Below are 24,048 nucleotides of genomic sequence, written 5' to 3' on the forward strand. Positions count from 1 at the left end.
AAAAAAAAGAAAAAAGCCTTGCTACCAAAACAATTTACTGATTCAGTGAAATCACAATCAACATCCTCATGTCAGTCTTCACATAAATAGAAAGAAAATACTCAGTTTGATATGGAACAAAAGACCCAGAGTAGCCAAGTAGTCCTGGGCACCTGTTTGTTTCTATGCATTCTACGTGTTTTAAGTGCTAAGTGCATCAGTCTATGAGCCCAATTTTTATACATCTGTTTCTATTGAGTCAATTGTCTTCGATATTAGAATGACTACTCCAGCTTGTTTCTTGGCACCATTTGCTTGGAAAATTGTTTTCCAACCTTTTACTCTGAGGTAGTGTCACTCTTTGTCACTGAGGTACATTCCCTGTATGCAGCAAAATGCTGGGTCCTGATTACATATCCAGTGTGTTAGTCTATGTCTTTTTATTGGGGAGTTAAGTCCATTGATGTTAAGAAATATTAAGGAAAACTGATTGTTACTCCTTGTTATTTTTGTTGTTAGAGGTAGAATTATGTTTGTGTGGCTATCTTCTTTTGGGTTTGTTGAAAGATTACTTTCTTGCTTTTTCTAGGGTGTAGTTTCCCTCCTTGTATTGGTGTTGTCCATCTAATATCCTTTGTAGGACTGGATTTATGGAAAGATATTGTATAAATTTGATTTTGTCATGGAATATCTTGTTTTCTCCATCTATAGTAATTGAGAGTTTTACTGGGGATAGTAGACTGGGCTGGCATTTGTGTTCTTGTAGGGTCTATATGACATCTGCCCAGGATCTTCTAGCTTTCATAGTCTCTGGTGAGAAGTCTGCCGTAATTCTGATAGGCCTGCCTTTATATGTTACTTGCCTTTTTTCCCTTACTGCTTTTAATATTCTTTTTTTGTTTAGTGCATTGGTGTTTTGATTATTATGTGACAGGAGGGATTTCTTTTCTGGTTCAGTCTGTTTGGAGTTCTATAGGCTTCTTGTATGTTCATGGGCATATATTTCTTTAGGTTAGGGAAGTTTTCTTCTATAATTTTGTTGAAGATATTTACTGGCCCTTTAAGTTGGGAGTCTTCACTCTTTTCTATACCTATTATCCTTAGGTTTGGTCTTCTCATTGTGTCCTGGCATTCCTGGATGTTTCGGGTTAGGAGCTTTTTGCCTTTTGCATTTTCTTTGACTGTTATGTCAATGTTTTCTATGGTATCTTCTACATCTGAGATTCTCACTTCTATTCTTACATTCTGTTGGTGATGCTTGCATATATGATTCCTGACCTCTTTCCTAGGTTTTTTATTTCCCGGGCTGTTTCCCTTTGTGATTTCTTTATTCTTTCTATTTCCATTTTTAGACCCTGGATAGTTTTGTTCATTTCCTTTACCTGTTTGATTGTGTTTTCTTGTAGTTCCTTAAGGGATTTTTGTGTTTCCTCTTTAAGGGCTTCTAGCTGTTTACCTGTGTTCTCCTGTATTTCTTTAAGGGAGTTATTTATGTCCTTCTTAAAGTCCTCTATCATCATCGTGAGAAGTGATTTTTAGATCTGAATCTTGCTTCTCTGGTGTGATGGTATATGTTTGAAGAATTGGATTCTGATGATGCCAAATGACCTTAGTTTCTGTTGCTTATGTTCTTATGCTTGCCTTTCACCATCTGGTTCTCAATAGTGCTACCTGCCTTGTCTAAATCTGACTGGAGCCTGTCCTTCCTATGATCCTGGTTGTGTCAGAATTCCTCAAGTCAAGCTGTCTCTGTGATCCTGTGATTCCGGGATCCTGTCATCCTGAGATGCTGGGTGTGTCAGAGCTCTGGGGAATAAAGCTGACTCTGGGACCCTGAGATTCTGGTGTGACCAAGACCCTAGGATTGTGGGATTCTGGGCATGTTAGAGCGCCTAGGAATGGAGCTTTCTCTGGATGTTGTAGGACTGGCTGCAGAGTTCAGGCCCAGGTTCTGCTCAGGGCGCTTACCCAGACTGGAAAGAATCTGTGCCACTGGTCAGGTGGGGTTCCTGAGTCCCTGAATCCCGCTGGTCCCAGTTACTCCCTGTGGTGGGTGTTAGGACAGATTATATCCTCCTCACCTCTGATCCTATTATCCTGGGTGTGTTAGAGAGCCTGGAAGTGGAGCTCCCTCTGGGTGTTGTGGGACTGGCCAAGTATATTCTTGTATTTCTCTCCTTGCAAATACAAAATGTGATCAGTATACTATTGTTGTCAGCTTATCCAGAATCAGCTTAGGAGACAAAGCTCCAGACATAATCTGTAGGAGATTCATTTCTAGGCATGCCTATGTGACATTACATTGATGAGACTAACTGAGGGGAAAAGAGGCTAAAAGTGGGTGGTACCATTTCTTGGGTTTGGTCCTGGGCTGCATCAAAAGGAAGATATTATGTGAGCACTGAGCATGGGCGTTTATAACACTCTCTTTCTTGATCTTGGGTGCAGATGACCAGCTGCTTCAACATCTTGCTGCCTTGATTTTCTATCATGGTACATTGAAATAGGAGGTAAATAAACCCTTTCTTTCTTGTGTTGCTTTTTTCCCCCAGAATATTTTGCCACAGCAACAACAACAACAAAACAAACAACAAACAAACAAAAAACTAAGATGCTCAATATTTGTGATTTTTGAATGACTTTACAGGTTTTTACAAAACACATTCAGCTGCATCCCTTTACAGTATAATGTGATCACCTCTATGGCATCCAGAAGTTCTACTTCATCTTACTGCCACCCATATAAGGTTCATATGTGTTCTGAGCAATGAAACGTAATTACCGAGGACCAAAGGTCCTTAAGTAACCAAAATTGTTTTCTTCCTTGTCAAACATGCTAAGACAAAAGAGACTGCTTGTTGTAATTGCACTGACTGTAACTAGGCCTGGCTCTTTCTCCTCTGCTCTTTGCCAGTAACACAGTTCTGGGTGGAAGATGGGGAGGCTTGACAGCCCTGTGTGTCCAAACATCTGTGCTCACTCAGTCTCTGCCTCTTGACAGTGTTCTGGGAAGAGTGTCCTTAGATGGTTTCCAGGGCCGCACTACTCGAGGGAGCTGCGGTCTAAGGCCCTGTTCCTTTGTGTTTTGTCTCCTAAAGCATGATGGGAAGAAAGACTTGAAGTATTTGGGGTTTGGATAGAAATTTCCTCTTCTCTGAAACTCTTATTTTCATTCTATTTTGTCAAGCATTTTGAAATTTAATCCCCATTTTAAAAAAATAAAAAACATAAAGCATAACTAACAGAAAATTCTGGAAATACAATTTTATACCATACTTTTAGTGACTAAAAGACAGTATAGACAAGTCTTCTTGAAAAGTACATATTAAATAGCATGTAAAAAGTATTCAGATGTATCATTTTGTTTTGTTTTGTTTTTCAGGACAGGGTTTCACTGTTTAACCCTGGCTGTCCTGGAACTCACTGTAGACCAGGCTGGCTTCGAACTCAGAAATCTGCATGCCTCTGCCTCCCAAGTGCTGGGATCAGATGTATCTTTGATTTTAGGTAATGATGTTGAATATTTATATGCAGACAACTTACTTTTAAAACTATATATTCATAGATCTCAACTTTGAGCAGTTTTTCTTCTAAAGTAGGTGATTCTAGTTTTCTGTTATATGGTATTCTATATAGAGGCATTCAAATAATTTTATGTTCTAAAGGTTAACACATCTAAGCATTATCTTTCCTCATTTTGAGAAAGAAAATAAGATTGGTCCAAGTTTCTGTCAAGTACCTAGCTCTGCCCTCCATACTATCTGCTCTGTCAGATATGGCATGAAGTAGTAGGATTGTCTAACACACAACACGGCCAAGGGGCACACTTTCACTGAGGGCGGTGGCTGAGGCTGTTCAAACAGGAAAGAAGGAACAGGTGGGCTGTATGGACATGTCTGCCCCAGCACTTGACTAGGATAGATTTGCATTGATTTTCCTGCTGTAAAACTGCTCAAAGTCATGCCAGTCACAGTCCAGAAGTGCTGGCTGAGGAACAGAAGTTTTTACTGGCAGCTGCTTCAGGCTTGCTGAGAAATGAGCAATCAGACTCCTGGTTGGTATTTAAATACCACTTTTAAGGTATCTACTGAAAACAAAAGTGCTGAGATATTTTTAAGTATTTTCAGGATTCTTATTTTTAAAGGCCCCATTGTTCTGAAGTCTACCATTGAGACTCTAGAATAATTATTTTTGAGAGACTAATGCCACCTGGGCAGTGCTGATGCACACCAAAAGTTTAAGGGTCCTTCTCCCTGTGTTTATAAATAGTCTCCCCGTTCTACACTTCTCTAAGCAAGTCCACTGAGATTCCAACATGAATTTTATCTCTCATCATGTATTTATTTCCTTTAGTCTTGGTGTTAAATGTTTTCTTCTGCCTGCTGCCTTCTAGAAAGGAGGAGCCAGGATCTGTCCTCTTTTCTCAAGTGAGGAGCAGGGAAGCCTGCAGCTCATTGACAGCTAGTGTTTCAGCGTGTGTTTCTCTTCTGTGTTGAGAAGTGTGGAGGGGAAACAGAACTTGCTTGGGTCATAGCCGGTTAAATTATCTTAAGTCCCTTATGTGCCGGTTTGGGGAGGGGGCTCTGTTGAACACAGAGATAGCCTTTCACGGTCGTCAACAGTGATTAATTAAGAAAGGAGATATAAGAGCTAGCAGAGGTCCTTAAAAAGTCAATGTCTGCCAGGCAGTGGTGGTGCACACCTCTTATCCCAGCACCTGAGAGGCAGAGGCAGGTGGATTTCTGAGTTCAAGGCCAGCCTGGTCTACAGAGTGAGTTCCAGGACAGCCAGGGCTATAGAGAGAAACCCTGTCTCAAAAAAAAAAAAAAAAAAAAAAAAAAAAAAAAAAAAAAAAAAAAAAGTCACTTTCTAACAACCGGATGAAGACTCACAACTATTTGTACAATTACAGTGTGTATTCATATGCATAAAATGGATAAATAAATATTTTAAAAAAAAAGAAAGGAGATATAACCCAAACTTCTCATTAACTAGATGCACAGTTTCCCTTTGTGCTTTCCCCCACACTGGCACCCAAATGCAAACCCAGTATGCTGCTTTTCTGCTTAAAATACTGGGATTTTTCTTACTAGCAGAATAAAGATCATTACCATAAGCAGTGCAGACACAGTCTAGCCTCCACATCCCTTTATTTCATGCTTAAATTCCACTGTGTTATCCTTCCCTGCCCTAACTGGGCATGTGCTTCCTTCCCCACTGTAACTACAAAATCTCCGCCTCGGCTTCCAGCCGCTCCTCTGCTCCAATCCTTGTCTTTGTCCTAACTTTTATTTATTCTTCAGGGTTTAGCCTTACCATCACTTACTCAGTGAACCACCCCGCCCCATCCTCCCAAACTAATGTAATCTTATCACAGCAGCTCATACATCTCTTTTACAGTTTTCTGTGTGTAACCATATCTTTTTAATTTCCAAAGTTCTATTTTTATTCATCTGCTCATACTTTAATGACTTAGTCAAGCATATGTGTGTGTTTAAGCTCCTGCTTAATTGATGTCTTTATTTCCTAAGCTAACAGTGATAGTCACTTAGAGCATCAGAATTCTAAAGTATAAGAAGCATAAAATATGGTGCCTTCTGGAGGATATAAACTCAGAATAATAATGGAGATGTCAGCTGAGTTTGCTGGACACATTAACCTGCGACAGAACAGTTCCCATCTGGGGCTGGTGACCTCCAACAGTTCTAAATGGAGTTTGACTTAGCATCTACTTTGCAAATATTTTTCAGTATCAAATATGCCCTGAGACGGTGGACGTTTAAACTATGCCCGGTTGTGCTGGTGAACTTGATAGCACACAGGCTGTCGCCAGTTGAGGACCATGGCTTAACTGGTCAGGGTGGATTTCATTTTCACTGATTAGTACGTCTCACGCTACTCTTCCTTTCCCTTTTCCACTTTATTTTGAAATTTAATTTTCTTCCTCCTTAAAGAATCTCACTTTGTTTAGATAAAATACTCAGGTGAACATGGAAATTTTTAATAAGAACAGTTTTCCTTAAGCTCTCTGTCAGCTTCCTTCGAGGTCACATTGCAGGCAGCATCAACATCCCATTCAGCGCAGCTTTCACGGCAGAAGGAGAGCTCAGCCAGGGCCCTTACACCACCATGCTGCACAGCTTCAAGGGGAAGGTCATTGTGGTTGTGGGGCACGTGGCTAAGCAAACAGCTGAGGTAAGTGTGCTCAGTGATGTCCTCAACTGTCCCTGCCTACCGTCTAGGTTGTTGAAATGTGTTTGTTTAGAGTCAGTCAGAGATAAGTCAGAAATAAGTCTAGCTGTCTACATAGCAAGTGCTAGAGCTAGACCCTGTCTCAAGAGAGAGAGAGGAAAAAAGAAAGGAAGGAAGACAAAGAAAGGAAGGAAGGAAAGACAAGACATCAGAGACTACAGCAAACAAAAGCCATGCAGGATTACAAATGACATCCTCAGAGTCAGTAGAGAGCGTAACTGTTGAGCTAATGCAGAACCCATCACATCCAAACCTTTCCAGAAGGTGGTAAAGAATATTTCCTAGGAAAGTAGCAGTTACTAGGTGATAGAGAAGACAGGTGGAGCTGTCCCAGATTTACCAATCAAACAATCCCCATGATGCTAGGGCAGCTGTCCCAGATTTACCAACCAAACAATCCCCATGATGCTAGGGCAGCATGAATAAGGAGACCAAGGAAGAGTCGGCAATGTGTTGGAAAATTAGGATTGGAGGTTAAGGTATTCCCATTCAATTTCCTTTATGATTATAAAAGGGACAAACCGTAACTATGTTGGGTTTTTGTTTGTTTGTTTTTTAATGTGGGCAGCATGAGAATGTGAAGACTTTTGGTCCTAGGCTTTCTTAAGTATTCAAAACTTGGTGGGCAAGATGGCTCAATGGGTAAAGGTACTTTCTCCAAGTCTGAGATGGTGAGTCCAGTCTCTGAGAGCTACATGGTGGACAGAGGACTTCCACAGGTTGTTCTCTGACTTCCACATGTATGTACGCCTTCTCACCACTGTCTTGTCTGCATTGAGGCAGGAAGGCCATCCCCTGGGTGGGGCCACACCGGGTTATGTGAGTGGACAGAGGAAGCTGAGCATCCTGTATTCCCTGATGCCTTTCCTGACTGCAGACACAGTGTTACTAGCTGCTTCTGCATCCTGCCACCTTGACATGATAGGCTATATACCCTTGTACTGTGAGTCAAAATAAAATCCCTTCCTCGTTGCTTTTGTCAAGTTTTTTTAATCATAGCAAAAGCAAAAGTAGTTAAGACAAGGTAGAATTATTCTACCTGTCTCAAATGAGAGAAATTTGGATTCAGTTTACATCATGTACCTGCCTAGAGCCCCAGTCATCGTACATCTTAGCACTCTGTAAGTGCTGCCTTTAGCTCAGCTCAAGGCTTGTGAGTCTGAATGCTGCCATGTGCCCAGGCTTTCAAAGCTGGCTTATTCTGACTTTATACACAACGCAGCAGTTCCTCCAGTGCATGAAGACAAAACCTGAAATAAGCTTTACCAGATTGTGGTTTCATTTTCATTAAACAATCACCACTTGAAAGAAAGTTACTAATAAAAGGTTTAAAACTCTTTAAACTGCCAACTGCTTCCAAACATCCTAATCATACTAATCTGTGCCATTTATCTAATCCTGCCATACAGATAAAACATATCTGTTAATACATAAATTATTTTATTGGCATCAATAATATGTTATGTACAAACCAATAAATCTAAGTTCAAAATATGAAGGAAATATAGAAGAATGAATACTCCCATGCTGTATAGGATAGTTAGCTAATCAGCCATCTTATTCTAAATTAGCATCATGTTTATTAAAAGGCAGGAACTAGTAATTAATTTCTTTTTACATCACTTTTGCTGTGTCTTTAATAGACAATAATGATTAAACAGATTATATGCACAGCTATTAATGCTTCAATCCAGTAACCAGTAGCTTATTTGTGATAGTTTTAAATTGAGATAAAGATCTATCTTTAATGATGTTTCTTATCAAAAGTCAAAGACAACTTCAGACACTTATTTGTACTGTTTCGTATTGTCCCTCTGCTACCTAGGCCTGTGCAGCAGTTTGGTGATTCCCTCATAGCCACTGAGTTAAATGCATGTCAATTAGAAGCCTTGGAATTCCACTGTGTGTCTGTGTTTGCACTGAATATCTTCTCCTCTGTTGCCCACTGCATATCCATTCTCTGCCCTTCTTCACACTTATTTCCAGCCCACAAAGGAAAGTGCCTATGGGCTTTAAATCCTAGTTCATCCAGTGAAAAGCTCTGAGAAGTTATGGGTTAAAGAGCAGGAAGCCTTCTCTCCTGGAAGGCTTCTCGCCATGATTCTCATGTGGGTTCTTTGTCTCCAGGAATCGTAACCAATTTTCCTCTGCCAGCCTTGGTTTAGCACTGCCAATGATAGTTCCCCATATCCCCGCCTCCCATGCCTCTCTAATTATCTCTACCTCAGCTTATGCTGAGGTCATGTTAGAACCTGAGCTGTCATAGGACAGTTTTTAAAATATGTGAATTTGTAAGCCTAGCTTTGATACTCTTCTGACTTTCTTACTAGCTGTGTTAATCTGGATAAGTGTTTACCTCTTCAAGTCACCATTTGTCCAGTTACAAAGTGAATCAAATAGTTTCAACCTCAGTATTAATGGAAAGGTTTTTTGACAAGATATGTAAAGTTCTTGAGGAACCTAATAATAGTGTTCACTACATTTATATATGAGTACTGGAGAAGATCTGGAGTTTGAGTTTAGGAGCATAGCAACAAACAGGTACTGACTAGCCCAGCCCTGCCCAGCCTCAGAGCTCAGACAGTGCACTGTTCTCAGGGTGGTAGACTGATAAGGCAACTGTTCCCCCACAGATCAGTCTAAAGAAACAAGCATGGTCACTAGATGACCATGGGGTCAACTAAAGGCACAATGACAATCCTATGTGTGCATGTATGGTCTCCAATACCAGAGCATAGAACAATGTAAAGAAATAAACTGTGGAACTAAATTATATGCTACACCAAATGGACTTAAGAGTTCTGCAGAACAATTCATCAAACAGCTGCCCAATATACATTCCTCTTACCCCAACCTAGAACATTCTCCAACATAGAGTATGTAATAAGCAACAAATTATTCTCAACAAAATTTTAAAAACTGAAATATCACATATTTTTGTTAACAATATAATAAAATAAAAATCAATACTAGAAAAAAAACTTTATAAACTACAAATGCCTGTGAGTTAACTTATTTTTGAATAACCAATGGATTAATGAAGTTAAGAAAGTTTTAAATTCTTGAAATACATGAACATGGAAATACAATATACCAAAGCATATAGGGCTAAGTGAACTTCACTGAATTGATGCAAGAATGATTGAGTGTATGCAAATCAACAAATATGATAAGAGCACACAGCAGAATGAAGTGCAGAACCATACGATTATCTCACCTGCTGCTGAAAGGGAGCATCCGACAACATGCAGCATTCCTGTGTATGTATAATAGAAGTGCTAAGCAAGCTAGGTATTAAAATAATAAAGACTGTAAGAAGGTAGCTAGCATTATATTTAGCAGTACACAGCTAAGACCTTTCCTAAGACCTGGCACAAGACTACATTGCCCACGTTTATTCAACCTTATACTGGAAGTGTCATAATCAGAAAAGAAAAAAACCAAATAAATTATCCCTGCTTGACATTTACATGATTTGTACAGAAAACACCTAAGCTATAAAAGAAAGTACCAAAACTAATGAAATCATCAGTTATAGACAAAATCGGTAGTAATGGTGTTTGTCAATAGCAAATAATATGAAATAGAAATTAGGAGTGCAGTCTATTATAGCCAAAGAAACAGAATCAGGGTTGTGGAGATACTCCAGTTGGTAAGTAATTGCTGCTAAGGCCTGAGGACCTGAGTTCAATTCTCCACAGATCATATGTAAAGAAAGCTGGATACAATAATGTTCTGTAAGCCCAGCAATGGTGATTCAGAGATGGGAGAATCTCTGCTTCTGGCTCACCAGACATTCTAGCCAAATTAGTGTTCTCCAGGTTCAGAGAGAGACTATGTCTCAAAATATAAGCCAAAGGGTATCTGAGGAAGACATACTCTGTCAAATACTCTGCCCTCCATACACATGTGCACATGTACCTGCATACATGTGCACATCAAAAAAGAAATGGAAGTCAGTATGCCAAGGAAACATTCCCCTGTTCATTATAGTCAAGAAGTAGAAAGTGCCTCAGTGTCCACCAATTGATGAAAGGGTGAGCCATCCAAAAACCTACAGTAGATTTAGCCACCAGAACAGTCCCAATTCCCTGGACACAGGCGAGGAGTGTGGCTTAGTGGTAGAACCCTTGCCTATCGTGGATGAGGGCCTGTGTTCAGCATTTAGGATGGGGTTGCGGAAGATGATGGATGGGTGGGCATGTGAGCAGGCAAACACTTCAGGAACTGAAAATTGTCCTGTCGCTTTTCAGAAGCTTCTTCTCCTCAAAGCTTTGTGGAGTAGCACGTTGTCATCTCTATGTAGGAATGTAGTAGAGGAGGCCCTAGCCCACGAGTCCAGACTGCAACAGTTTACTTACCATGTTTACTAGAAGGAATCTGCTTAAGGTGTGGTCAGCTCTAGAGCCAGCTCCTATCTGTTCTCCATAGCAAGTGCCAATCCATCCTCTGGGCACTTACTGGCTTGCTCTGCTAAGAAGAAAAGCTCTTTCCCCAGTATGTAATTCTAACTGCCCACCCTGCCTCCCACCACTTACACTCCTCACCACAGGAATGTGTGTGGCTGAACCAGAACTAAGCACAGGAGCCCTCTCGCCTGACCTGCAGAGGTTGGAAGTTGCCTGTGATCCATCACAGCCCTAAATGCTTTGAATCTGAGTTTTTATCATATACATTCTATGCATAGTCGACACCGTGTGATAGGGCCAGGGCTGGCACACAGTGTGGGTTTACTGTTGTCAGTTGTCTAGTATAAACAAAAGATGAAAAATGATTATTGCTGAAAATTCACTTCCCAAATATACAGATCAAAGGGAAATAGACCAGAAGACTCCTTGGGCCTCCTGACACAGTGTTATTAGATGATGGAATTTTATCAGAAATGCTATTCTCTAACACGAGCCAACATGCATTTTCTTAGAAATGAGAACTATTTCAAATAACTCTGCTATCATATTTACATTTTAAATGTTTGCTCTACAGAGAAGACTAGTGGGACTTAAATATTTTAATATTTAATGTAATATTTAATATGCAAAATATGAATATGAGATCTCAAAAGGGTATTTATGGCCTAGTAAGTATTAAGACTCACTGGCTGTGGGCCTAGATCATGGGTGCATCTAGGTGTTTACCAAATCCTACCTTTTATCTCATTTGTCTGCTTCTTAAATCTGAATTGTGTATGTTGTAAATGTAAGTTCTTCTATTTAGAAAAGTAAATAAGGAAAGAAGAGGAAGGAAATTGTTTGGTTCCAGAATTTCTATAGACCAGAGCAATGAAAGCAATCTTGAAAAAGAGGCTTGCTCACATTATGTGGGGATTAGACCGTGAGAGGCAGGGATAGAAGCAGGAGACAGTGGAGAATTAAATGGCTGTAATCTAAGGCAGATTGGTGTGTGTATGTAGAGGGTGCAATCTTTATTTTTAAAGATAGCCTATCTGTAGCCCAAGCTGGCCTCAAACTTGTAACAGTCTCCAGCCGCACCCTCCAGGGGTGAGCCTCCAGACCTGGCCACTGATAGTTTTCAAGTGTAATGATACTACTGGCGTTCTATGTATCATAAGTCTTTTTATTTTAGGTAGTTTATGTGTTAAATATTACAGTGTCCAGAATTTGCATCAACGAGATAAAAGTGTGGCAATATTATACGAGGACAATAATAAAATAAATTCAGTGTAAGTTATGATCATTAAGCTGAGCTGTGAATTCATTTTGCCATTCTTGGCTGTTCTCACGTGTTTAACATGAGAAACAATGAGAAGAAATGAATCTAAGGTAGCAACTATAGAAAAAAAGAAAGTTAAAATACAGAAATATTTAGATTTAATTTATTATAGTTAGTCATGTAACTCTATGTAATACAAACTGTTAAAAACTGTTTAAGACAGTCTCCTAGTACTATCAGATTTTCTGATCCTAAAAATAGATTGTTCAAATCCAGAAACAATGCTTAAAAGTTTGTTGTAACCATAATGTATATCATATTAAGGATTTCAAATCTCATAGACACTATTAGAATAGTTGTCTATAAAACTGTGTAATAAGTTTTCTTATAAACTTTCACCTTTTTAAATAAAGAATTAGGCTTTTCTATTAACTGTGGTTTCAGCATCCTTGCCAAAATTCCTGTTGAAACTCACTTGTTATTAACATTAAGATTATATCCCGCTTACTACCCTCATGAGAAAGTGCGCTAGTGTTGGGTTGGGTATCATGACAGAAGCTTCCTGATAGAAGTTTGACTTTCTGCCATGTTAAGATGCACGAGAGGTTCTCACCTGATGTAGCTCCTCAGTATTGACCTTCCCCTATTCCAGAACTATTTAAAAGTAATTTTTCATCACAAAGTACCTCATCAGTGATACTCTATCATAGCAGCAGAAGGACCACTCCTGGGGTCCCTGCTATGTCATGCTTTTCACAGCTGCCTGTGGCGGGGTTTGATGTGACTATGGACATGGCCTCCCCTTCCTGGCTTTGCAGTTCTGCTTTCATCTCTGAGTGAATTCCAAAGGAAGAAAAAGTAGCCACTTCTTAGTTGCCACTATATATCATTTCTGCAAAAACTCGCTTCACATTTTATAATGTACAAATGAACTCCAACAAGTAAAATGAAATACATGAATATAAAAATATCAGGGATAGAACACTTACCTTAGTTACGGGAAGAATGTAGTAAGGATTCTACTGAAGGGTGCTGGTCAGAATTCCATTGGCCATGTGATGATGGGAAGAAGTCAGTGCTGTATTTGATGTACCATTCCAGTGTCTTACGCTGACCCTTATCAGTTCTCATATGCTTCTCATTGCTGTTCATAAGATGTCCAAGTCTACTGACCAAGACCTTCAGGAATTGTCCCAGAAATGTCTTCAATGATCCAGGAAAGACAGCATGGTGCTAGTGAGAGTTGGTGTGGCTGTGATGAAGACTGGAGAGAAAGGCTGGATTCCTTGTCTGGGCTCATAGATTCAGGAGTGGGCCATCATGGAAGGGCACTGACTGAGCAGAGCCACTCTCAGCATAGAGCCCAGGGAGCAGAGAGAAGGAAGGTCCATTTTCCCTTTTACTCCTGGACCCTCAGTCTGTGGGATACTACTGGCCACTTTCAGGGCAGGCCCACACTTCTCAGTTATCTATGAAAGTACCCTCCTGTACATACCCAGAAAGACTTAGGATCTCGACAAATTCTTCAAAATTAGTTACAGTTCACATGCATTACCAGTGTACTATGACCTCATGTTGCAATACAGAATGTGTGCCATATTTTTTGCACTCTAGAGTGCCAGGAGGACTCACACGGCTAACACAGCTTCAGCCTCCACTCACATAAGTGCCTAACCCCAGCTCCTCATTACAGTATTCTTTCCAGTTCCCTCACTCAGTACCACGCCCATCCAGAAGTAGCATTGTTGGGGAAGTTAGGACAGGGCAGGTCAAGTGGACAAGACAAGGCTTCTCTGGTTTTTAGCAGTGTGTTAGTTGTCCTGTCTCCAGTATGAACTTCAAACTCATAAAGCCAAAGGTTGAATCGGGTAACATAGTTGTCCTGCTGTGGTGGCTTCAGTGACAATGGCCCCCATCTGTTCCTCACCTAAATTTTGCTGGATCGAGGCTTTTTGTTTGCTTGCTCTGCTCATTTGCTTGCCATTTACCTTTCTGCAGGATCCCATTCAGGTCTTCTCTTACACCTCATTTGTCCTCAGCGTACCGTGCCCTGGCCTTATTTAACCTCAAGTACTCTGTAGCTACTCAAGAATTCCATTTCACTCATTTTCCTGTTCATAGAATTTGATTTCCTTTGGACAAACATGCCTGTCTCTATCTCTTAGTCCCAGCTAAGATGCAAGATAAAGAGGGAAAATAAAATGGAATGGCACCTACAGAAACTTGCCTAGTGCGCACACTGCTTGAGGTGTGCCTACCCAAACTCTCCAAGTGCATACCAGTCCCTGTGAGGACCACAGGAGTTAGGATAAAAATACAAGACCTTCATCCATGCAGTCTAAAAGTCTCTAAACCTTCTCCCAGCATTGTCCAGATCTGTCTTTCCCTATACACCTTGGCTATACAGCCCCATTCTTCCATCTAGGATTGCACTCTAAGTATTAGAGCTTTGGGTCCCAGACTACACAACCTCAGTGGATCAATACTGGTTTCTCAGTACTGGCTGTCATTGGCATCAGCTAGGGTAGGCTCTAGGCAAACAACTGCCTTTGGAGTTCAGCCTCAGAAACTCAGTACTAGTCTGGCATGGACCTAGGCACTGCTACTTACTGACAGCACCCAGACAGTTCTGCTGACATTATCCCCAGCCCACTGGATACCCTGAACTTCCATCAAGGGTACTGCTCAGTATGACCAGCTGTGTTGTTCTCCTGTGGAGTCTCCAGTCTCCAGACTTTACCTCCAGTGCCCAGTCCTTCCAGCATTTGCTGATGCTGCTGAAGGTCTGCCCCGAGAAGAGGGGAGGCTAGAAACGCTTGCCTACAAGTGTGGTTCTCCCTGTCCCACTACAGGTCTCCATGGCGATTTGACTTTGTATCACACTAAGAGCCACATCCAGCATCTTCAAAGCCTTTACTTTTCTCTCTAACCTCAAGCTATCACCAAAATACTGTGCCATCAGAGTAGCAACTTTCACCATCAAATTTGAATTCCTACTCAATTCAGGAGTCAGTAATGAAAGAATAATGGAGTGGGAAGGGGGATGAAACAGCTTCCCCAATACCTGTTAAATTCAGAAACTCTTAAGTGCCCAAAACATCTGCTCTTGTAATCCCATACTGCATCCCATTAGTTGTTTAGTTACCATTTCCTCCATTCATAAACACCCCAAACATAGAACAGTGTATTAACTAGGTGCTCAGGGAAATGTATGACTAATAAATGAACAAGTAAATGAGCAGATGGAAAAGAAGAAGGCTAGAGTTGGGAAAGGTAAAGAAATGCAGCCATGGTTCTGCTGTAGGACCAGTATTAAACCTGGATGACTGGAACCACAAAGACTCAGAGCAGAACCCCCAATCTTACATGGAAATCCAACAGTTGCCTTTTTCTCCCTACTGAAATGCAGCTTACATCTTGCCAAGGCAGTCTGAACTGCTCTGTTTCCTGGTGCTCCCATTCGACTTCCCGTTCCAGACCACCCACAGAGCAGCAACCTGGTTGAGATTGCCCCTCTGCCTATTTTGCCATCCCACTTTCCCAGCTTAAGCAACCCTGTGTTCCGTCCATCTACAATAGACGTCTTTGCAACTTTCCAGCATTCGTTAGATTAGTCAAGAGTGCAGCAGTCCTCCTCTGCTCACTCTCTTTCTTCCAGAGTGCTCTTAAGTGCTGAAAGCTGAGGGCTTCTCCAGAAGGCCCTTTTGGTAATGCTATGTTATCTAGGATTTCCAACCTCTGTGGTAATTGTACTGCTGCACGTGGGAAATGCAGCTATGTCAGTAATAATATGGTGAGGGACATTGCTGCTTGTGCATTCAGGTGGATGGAGCTGGTGCCACTGTTCTCAGGGCTTCAAAGACTAGTGAGCAGGCATGGCAGGGAGAAGATGAGCTCCCTGAAGCCTGCATGCATGGCAGCTTTCCACACACAGCAGCACAGTTTCTCCAGCACTGCTTATGACTAAAGATCCCCATCTGGATCTGAGCTATAAATGGCCACTTGACTCTTGGGGGCCTGCAGAGCATGGTAGAGAAAGAGGCATGGTCAGCAGAACTGACGTCCATTTATCTGTGTCTCTGCGGTAAGAAGTGCTGCAGTCGCGGTCCATCAGCATATACTCGGCCTACACACTGACACCCTTATCCTTTTGTCTTAAGACACTATTTTGTACAATTGTACGAAACTGAACTACATTTCTTAGACTCATTTAGGGAGGTTTGTGGTTTCTTTATATATCTTTTATCCTCATCTGTTTATTTTGTGTGTCTTTGTGGGCTCATGCACCATAGAAGAGGTATCTTTTAAAGTATACATCTTTGAGCCCCAAGTCAATCAAACACAGTCTCTGGGACTGAAACCTTGAACTTACCCTGACCGAACTACTCAGCTGGCTTTTTTATTTCCTGGGTGTAGACCCCTGTGTCAAGACCTAATTATTAAACCTCAAATACCCATAAGAAACTTGGCTTACAGTAAAGGATTTCATGAGCCAACCTTCCTTGCTCAGGACCGCAGTGAATGTGAGAAGGCAGTCATCAGGAGTTGTGGAGAGGCCAGGTGTGGTAGAAGTCTGTGTGTGCCTGGCTTTTACAGAGTACTGTGTGCCAAGTATCCAGATCTCCTGGATGAGTTCTTATGTAATTCCAGTTGATCTCAAAATGTTAATTTTGTTGCTTCAAAAACATGCTGTGACTGGAATGTGGCCCTGAGACATTCTACACAGAATTGTTGTGATCATTTTTATTTTACCATAAAATCAAAACTTCTTCATAGTAGATTTGGGACTGTTTTCAGCTATCATGGAAGGTTACAGAAAGGAAGAGCAGTAAGTCTCTGGGAGAGAGGCTAACCAACTAGAAAGAACTGATTCTCTCTACAACCTTTACACTGCATTGGAATTATTTACAGTAGATACTTGTTAAAGCACATAGGAGAAAAAAGAGATGTCTATCCCATAGCAAAGCTTTTTTGTTAGAAACGAGTACATGATTTAATTTATACTAAAAGATAAATGGATGAGCTATGCAAAAGTGACAACAGTAAACTACTCCTATTAAAATGCCTTTGTCTCTCCCAGCCTGATACACACAGGACGTAAAGGAAATACTCTGGAGGATTTCTGTAACACTGTCCTCTCTTTGCAGTTTGCAGCTCACCTGGTGAAGATGAAATACCCAAGAGTCTGCATTCTAGATGGCGGCATTAACAAGATCAGGCCCACAGGCCTCCTCACGGTCCCCTCTCCTCAGATATGAAGGACCAAATGCATGGCTGACAAGACAGAGTGTCATCGCCCCTCACAGCCCGTCACACTGAGACACAAGTGGACCTCAGACTACTGTATTGTGAAGTTTTGTCATGAGATAATTTTATAAATCGTGACTCAAATGGTCGCCTATCTAGGCAAGAAATTTGATTGTTCATGTATTGCTGAAAGAATTTTCTTAATTGTGAAATCTGATCATGCCACATAATCCACACTGCCACATAAAGCCAGAGGGATTCAGCTGACAGGGCAGATTTAGCACCATCGAGAATCCAAGATGAACTGAGAAAGCTGCTGTCCGCTGCACTGAGCAGATGGTCTTAGCAAAGGTGTTTAGAAAATATGATCTATTTCACCACCTCTTCTTTACAGCAGAAATTAGAAGGCTAGTCACAATAAATGTGGCATTTGTGTGTGTGTGTGTGTGTGTGTGTGTGTGTGTGTGTGTGTGTACATGTGTATTTAGACCATTGTGAAAAGTGTTAGCAGCATTCTCAGAGAATGGAACTTCAGAGACCGGCCATATTTGATAACATATTTGTCCACTTCTGATAGCAGGAAACTCAAAGAATGACTCACCAGCTTTTCTGATCTAACATGCTCAAGTCTTCATGGACAGAGACTACTTCCTTACGTGCGCGATGGTACAGAGCTGGTATCGTCTACTGCTTTACCACAGAGCAGTTTTCTTCTTGTGAATAAAAAGAGCTCCTTAGACTGTGGCAGGGTGCGTAGACCTAAGCCAGGTGGCTTCCCAGTGCTGAGAGGGGAGATGGACACAAGCCCGTCCCTCACCAAGAAGCTATGTCCAGTTGGTAACCACCCACAAAGAAAAATGAGTTTCTCCAAAGGAATCCTACTGAAGAATCAAACCAGACAGAGTCAGGCCCTATCCCCAGTAGTTAATAGCCAACAAAATATGAACTCAATTGTATTTTTAGATTATTTTTTGTCTGATATTGCTTTGTTTTCCATTTTTTACCTTTTTTTTTTCTTATGTGGTATTGTTTCTGATTTTGTGTTTTTATTGGTTTTATTTGTGTGTATGTGTATATATGTTTATTTCTTTGTGCTGTTTTTGTTTGTTTTGTCTTTTTGTTTTGTTTGTTTTGTTTTATTAAATGATGAAAAAGAAAGCATGGAGTTGGAAGGATGGGAAAAATCTGGAGGACAATTAAGGGAAACTGTGATCAGAATATATTAAATGAGAAATTATTTTCAAGTTAAAAAAAGGCTCCTCTGCTCCCATCATTATATCTGCAATCTAGAAGGAAAGAAATGGAAGAGGGAAGGCAAGACAGGGTGAAGGCAGAAGTAGGAAGAAATAAGGAAGAAACATGCGCAGGAAGGGAAGGGAAGAGGCATTCCCTTCCCTTCACAGACATGGGCTGATGCAGCACACTCCCTCCACTGCCAGAATGGTGACCAGCCTGGACGAGACAGCACCAGGGAACCATGAGGAAAGCTGAGATTGCAGCCTCTGGCTGATAACCATCTCCCTAGCTGAGAAAGCCTGATTACAGTGTAAGGAGAAGAAGAAAACACACGTACTGAGAGCCAGCCAGCAGCCTCAGCCCCACTATTTGAAAATTAGGTCCTGAGCTCTTCTGAATCTAAAAATCCACAATTGTGTAAGACCACAAATATGGAATCAGAAAAACTAAGGCATGTCATCATTTGTAAAAGGAACATTTTTTTTTTCAGATTCCTGAAATGGGAACGTATTGTATTATTTCTGAACTACATCCTTTGTTTTCAATGTTGTTTCAAGGGTTCACTCTTGGTGACTTCTATTTTTCTTCAGTGTGAAGACTGGCTACTCTGAACATCTGTACAAGAACCTCAGGCTCCTGAGCCTCGATTTCATTCTGCTGCTGCTGCAGTCTTTAGTTTATTTGCTTCTGTTTTTAATTTTGTGAGTACATACATGTGGGTGCAGGTACCCATGCCTATGGTGTCATCTACTTATTCTCCAATTTTTTTTTTTTTTTGGTATTTTTGTTTGGGGCTATGGAGTAGAATGTTAATTAGCTGCGCAGTAGGCCAGCAAGCTCCTGGGGTCCTGCTTTATCCAACCTTCAGCACTAGGATTACACACACCACTACCATGCCCAACTACTTAGTTGGGTTCTGGGAATCTAAACTCAGGTTTCCATACTTGAAAGGCAAGTATTCTACCCACTGAGCCATCCCCTCGGCTGGCATCTATGTAAAAATACACTTTGCAAACTATAAAATTCACCTTTCTATTCTAGGTGATTCAGTGATTTATTATATTCATAACATTGTACTGTAGTTACGAGTAGGATTTAATTCCAGAACATCTGTATGACCCCAAACCAAAATGCTGTATTTATTTGTAGCCATTTATCCAATAACCTCTACTTGGTCTTTGATTTCATTTTTGTGCCTGGAGTAAAACAGGGACCTAACTTCACTTTTGCATAAAGATATCTAAGTCAATTAAATTATACTTAGTTATTCACCAAATATCTTTTGAATTATTTACTATGTAAGATACTAATGTGACCAATCCCATTTTGTGATTTTCATAGTTTGTAAAGGAAAACAAATAGGATTAGAAAAAAGTGACTACCATTGTCTAACACCATTTTTGACCAACATGAACCTTGTTAGTGCTACTGGTTTTCTTCGGTCTTTTGTGGTTTAACTGTCTCCACAGTAAGAATACAGCACTGATCATCAACTGAGACTCATTTCCAGGGTCTTACCTTTCTCAGAGTTTACCCAGGTTTGACTGGGTAGAGTGACAGATGGGAAAGGGTAAAGACATGAGCATTGTGAAGAAAACTATAAGGATAGAGTTGTGGTTCACCTCTGTCAGGATCTTTCATGTGATTTTTCTTAAAACATAACACAATTAGGCTTGTTCTAAATGATGGGGAAATGTTTTAACATGGAAATTTTAAGTGATATTTAATATTCTCAATTACAACATTCAAGGTGTCTATGTTGGTTAATATTGTCAACTTGAGAGGGTCTGCACTTACCTAGGGGACACTCCTCTTAGGCATGTCTGTAGGGGAGTTTCCAGGTTGGGTTGATTGAAGTGTAATGCCCCACCCTAACTATGTGTGGTTCTATTCTAGTAGCTGGGGTTCAGGATACAATAAACTAGAGATAGAACACTGCGTATCATCATTCATCTCCCTGTGTCCTGACTGAGGATGTAATGTGACCAGCAAGCCCAAGCTTCTCTTATCACAACTTTCCTTCTATGATATTCTGTATTCTAAAACCGTAAGCAAAAATACCCGCTATCCTATGCTGTTTCTGTCAGGGTATTTTTCCCAGAAACAGAGAATGTATTACAGCATGCTAACCTGTGGCAGACCATATCAATAAAGTTGTTCTTGGCAAGTGTTTCTTAAAGTAAACCTGTGGTGTATAGGAGTCCTTTATGGTCTATTATTGACCCCTACTCTGTCACTATTAAAGCCATTTCTGGCACCTGTAGTCTCTTCTATCCACACCACCATCAGCAGTAACACACACATTTATTTATTCTTCATGATCCAACAACAGTGGCATCTCTTCAGTCCTCTCTGATTTATCCATGCTTTATTAATAGCCTCAGGTCTGACAAGATACTCTTTTCATGTTTCTAGAGACATACATTACATCATTTTGCTATTATCTGTTCACATTTGAGTTCCATAGTAAAATAGGAGCTACTTTCAGGTTAGTAACAATGAGCTTCGGCACCACAGCTCATTAGAGATGCTTAGTTAGTATAGAATTGAGCTGAAATTTTTTTTTAATATATATGGAAGGAGAAAAAAACATCCCATAATAAGTTTTTTTTTTCCTTCTAAACTTATTTAGAACCCAATGGCATATAAATAAGATAGCATCTCATTTTACTAAGTAAAAGTATAAGGTTCTACTCAGCTCTTTGAAAATCCTGTACGTTGGAACAGATAACCTCCAACATGGTATATTAAATGAGCACCATCCACTTTCCAAAACACAGGATTGCATGACATTTGTAATATGTAAAGTATCCATTACATAAGAATGACAAAGAAACACTCATGCCAGAAATGAAAACAAGCTCTGACGTAAACCCTATGAAGCCTAGGCTTGGCATGCAAGTCAGATGATGCTTCTGATGCTTTAGACAAAATTCACTTTGAGAGCCTCACAGGCCCTTCCAAGTTAGACCGAGGTAAAGCTGAAAATTGACATCATGGCCAATCCTTAAGAGCGCACACTGACTTTGGTGGACACAGGCATTGGCATGACCATGGCTGGCCTCATTCATAACTTGGGAACCACTGCAAAGTTTGACATAAAAGCATTCATGGCAGCTTTCCAGGCTGGTCCAGGCATCTCCACGATTGGTCCTTGGGTGTTGGATTCTACTCAGTCTATCTAGTGGTAGAGAGAGTAGTTTTGATCACGGAGCACAGTGATGATGAGCACTATGTCTTCTGCTGGTGGATCCTTCACAGTTTGTGCAGACCATAGTCAGCCCATTGGCTGGGGGTCCCAAAGTGACCCTTTACCTCAAAGAAGACCAGAGTACTTAGAGAAGAGGAGAACCAAGGAAGTGATGAAGAAACACTTGCAGTCCATAGGCTGTTCCACCACTCCATTTGGAAAAGGAACAAGAAAAGATCAGTGATGACAAGGCAGAGGAAGAGAAAGCTGAGAAAGAGGAGGAAGATAAGGATGATGTGGAGAAGGCTAAGAGTGGAAATGTACTATCAGATGAGGATGGCAGTGGCAAAAATAAGAAAAGGAAAAAAAGGCAAAAAAGAAGATTAAGGAGAACACATCGGTTAGGTAGAGTTTAACAAGACTAAGTCTATTTGGTCAAGAAACACTGATAAATAACTCAAGAGAAATGTGGTGAATTCTATTAAGAACTTCACCAATGATTGGGAAGACCACTGGGCAGTCAAGTGCTTCTCTGTAGGTCAGTTGGAGTTCAGGGTATTACTCTTCATTCCTTGCTGAACTCCCTGTGACCTTTTTGAGAACAAAAACATCAAACTATATGTCTATTGTGTGTTCATAATGGATAGCTTTGAGGAGCTGATTCCTGAGTACCTCAATTTTATGCATGTCATGATTGACTTCAAGGACCTGCCCCTGAATATCTCCCAAGATATATTCCAGCAGAGCAAGATCTTGAAAGTCATCCACAAAACACTGAAATGTTTGGTTGAAAATAAATCTTCAAGAAATTTTATGAGGCATTATCAAAGAATTTAATGCTTGAAGTCCATGATGATTCTACTTAACCATCAGCCCCCCCCTCTCTCTTTGTTTTTTGTTTTGTTTTGTTTTTGTTTTTGTTTGTTTGTTTGATTTTGGTTTTGGTGGTTTGTTTGTTTGTTTTCCAAGACAGGATTTCTCTTTATAGCCCTGGCTGTCCTGGAACTCACTCTATAGACCAGGCTGGCCTTAAACTCAAATCCACCTGCCTCTGCCTCTGCCTCCCAAGTGCTGGGATTAAAGGCATGCGCCACCACAGCCCAGCCAGCCCCTCTCTTTAAGCTCCCCCACTATCATGCCTCTCAGTCTGGAGATGAGATAACTTCCCTGTCAAAGTATGTATCTTACATGAAAGAGATACAAAAGTCCATTTGCTATATCATTGATGAGAGCAAAGAGTAGGTGGCCAACTATGTGGAGTATGTGCAGAGGTAGGGCTTTGAAGTGGTGTATATAACTGATCCTATTGTGTACTGTGTGCAGTAGCTCAAGAATTGGACAGAAAGAGCCTGGTCTCAATGACTATGGAGGGCCTGGAACTACCAGAGAATGAGGAAGAAAATAGAGAAGAGCAAGGAAACATTTGAGAATCTCTGCAAGCTCATGAAGGAGATCTTGGATAAGATTAAGAAGGTGATAATCTCCTCTAGGCTTATGTCTTCACCCTGCTACATTGTGACAAGAACCTGTGGCTGGACAGCAAACATGGAGCAAATCATGAAAGTTCGTGCACTTCAAGACAACTCTACAACGGGCAACATGATGAACAAAGAGGACCTAGAGATAAATCCTGATTATCACATTCTGGGGACCCTCAGAGGTGGACCAAAATGACAAAACTGTAAAGGATCTCGTGCTGCTGCTGTTTGAAACTGCTCTGCTCTCCTCTGGTTTCTCACATGAAGATCCCCAAGCACACTCCAACTCCATCTGCCTCATGATCACACTAGGCCTGGACATTGATATGGGGTGACAGCAGAGGAACCTGGTGCTACTGCTCCTCCCCCAACTTGAGGGTGATAAGGATGCCTCTTGCAGGAACTGGAGAGATGGTTCATCGGTTAAGAACACTGACTGCTTTTCCAGAGGTCCTGAGTTCAGGTCCCAGCAAGCACATGGTGGCTCACAACCATCTGTAATGGGATCCAATGCAGTCTTCTGGTGTGTCTGAAGGCAGTGACAAGGTACTCACATACATAAAATAAATAATTAAAAAGGATGCCTCTTGCATTGAAAAAGTAGACTAGAGACCCCCCCCCTTGGAAGCCTGTGCCCTCTGTGTAGTGTCTCTGTGGCTTCCCCAGCAGCCTTGCCTAGGCTTGACCCATCTGGCCCTGCTCATGTCTACAGGATCTCTTCTATCTAAAAGTATGCAACATACAAAATATGCCACTCTATATAAGGCAAAGAAGGAAGGAGAGGAGGAAGGAAGGAAGGAAGGAAGGAAGGAAGGAAGGAAGGAAGGAAGGAAGGAAGGAAGGAAGGAAGGAAAAAGAACTAGAGGGAGGGAAAGCTAAGAGGTCCATGGCATAGTAGGTACCAGCAGAGTATGTAGTAATTGAGGTGTAGCACACAGGGACACAAAGCATCACCTTGATTCTCCTGAAAGGGAGTTCATTTAAGACTTTAAAGTG

The 24,048-nt window shown here is 41.0% G+C and overlaps 1 protein-coding gene and 2 pseudogenes across 2 annotated transcripts in view; all 3 read left to right on the plus strand.

The window, feature by feature from the left end:
• Tbck (TBC1 domain containing kinase) overlaps positions 1-20,568 on the plus strand; it is a 153,758-nt gene extending 133,190 nt beyond the window's left edge. For both annotated transcript variants that reach the window (XM_031375551.1, XM_031375552.1), the window contains exons 25-26: positions 6,015-6,174; positions 17,049-20,568. In XM_031375551.1, the coding sequence (XP_031231411.1) occupies positions 6,015-6,174; positions 17,049-17,159 (271 nt within the window). In that variant the 3' untranslated portion in view covers positions 17,160-20,568. The remainder of the gene's footprint in view (positions 1-6,014; positions 6,175-17,048) is intronic.
• Positions 17,943-22,475, plus strand: LOC116093302 (annotated as a pseudogene).
• On the plus strand, positions 22,427-23,428 carry LOC116093303 (annotated as a pseudogene).
• The last annotated feature ends 620 nt before the right edge of the window (positions 23,429-24,048 follow it).

This window comes from Mastomys coucha, unplaced genomic scaffold, assembly GCF_008632895.1.
Source record: "Mastomys coucha isolate ucsf_1 unplaced genomic scaffold, UCSF_Mcou_1 pScaffold16, whole genome shotgun sequence".
NCBI classification, from domain to species: Eukaryota; Metazoa; Chordata; class Mammalia; order Rodentia; family Muridae; genus Mastomys; species Mastomys coucha.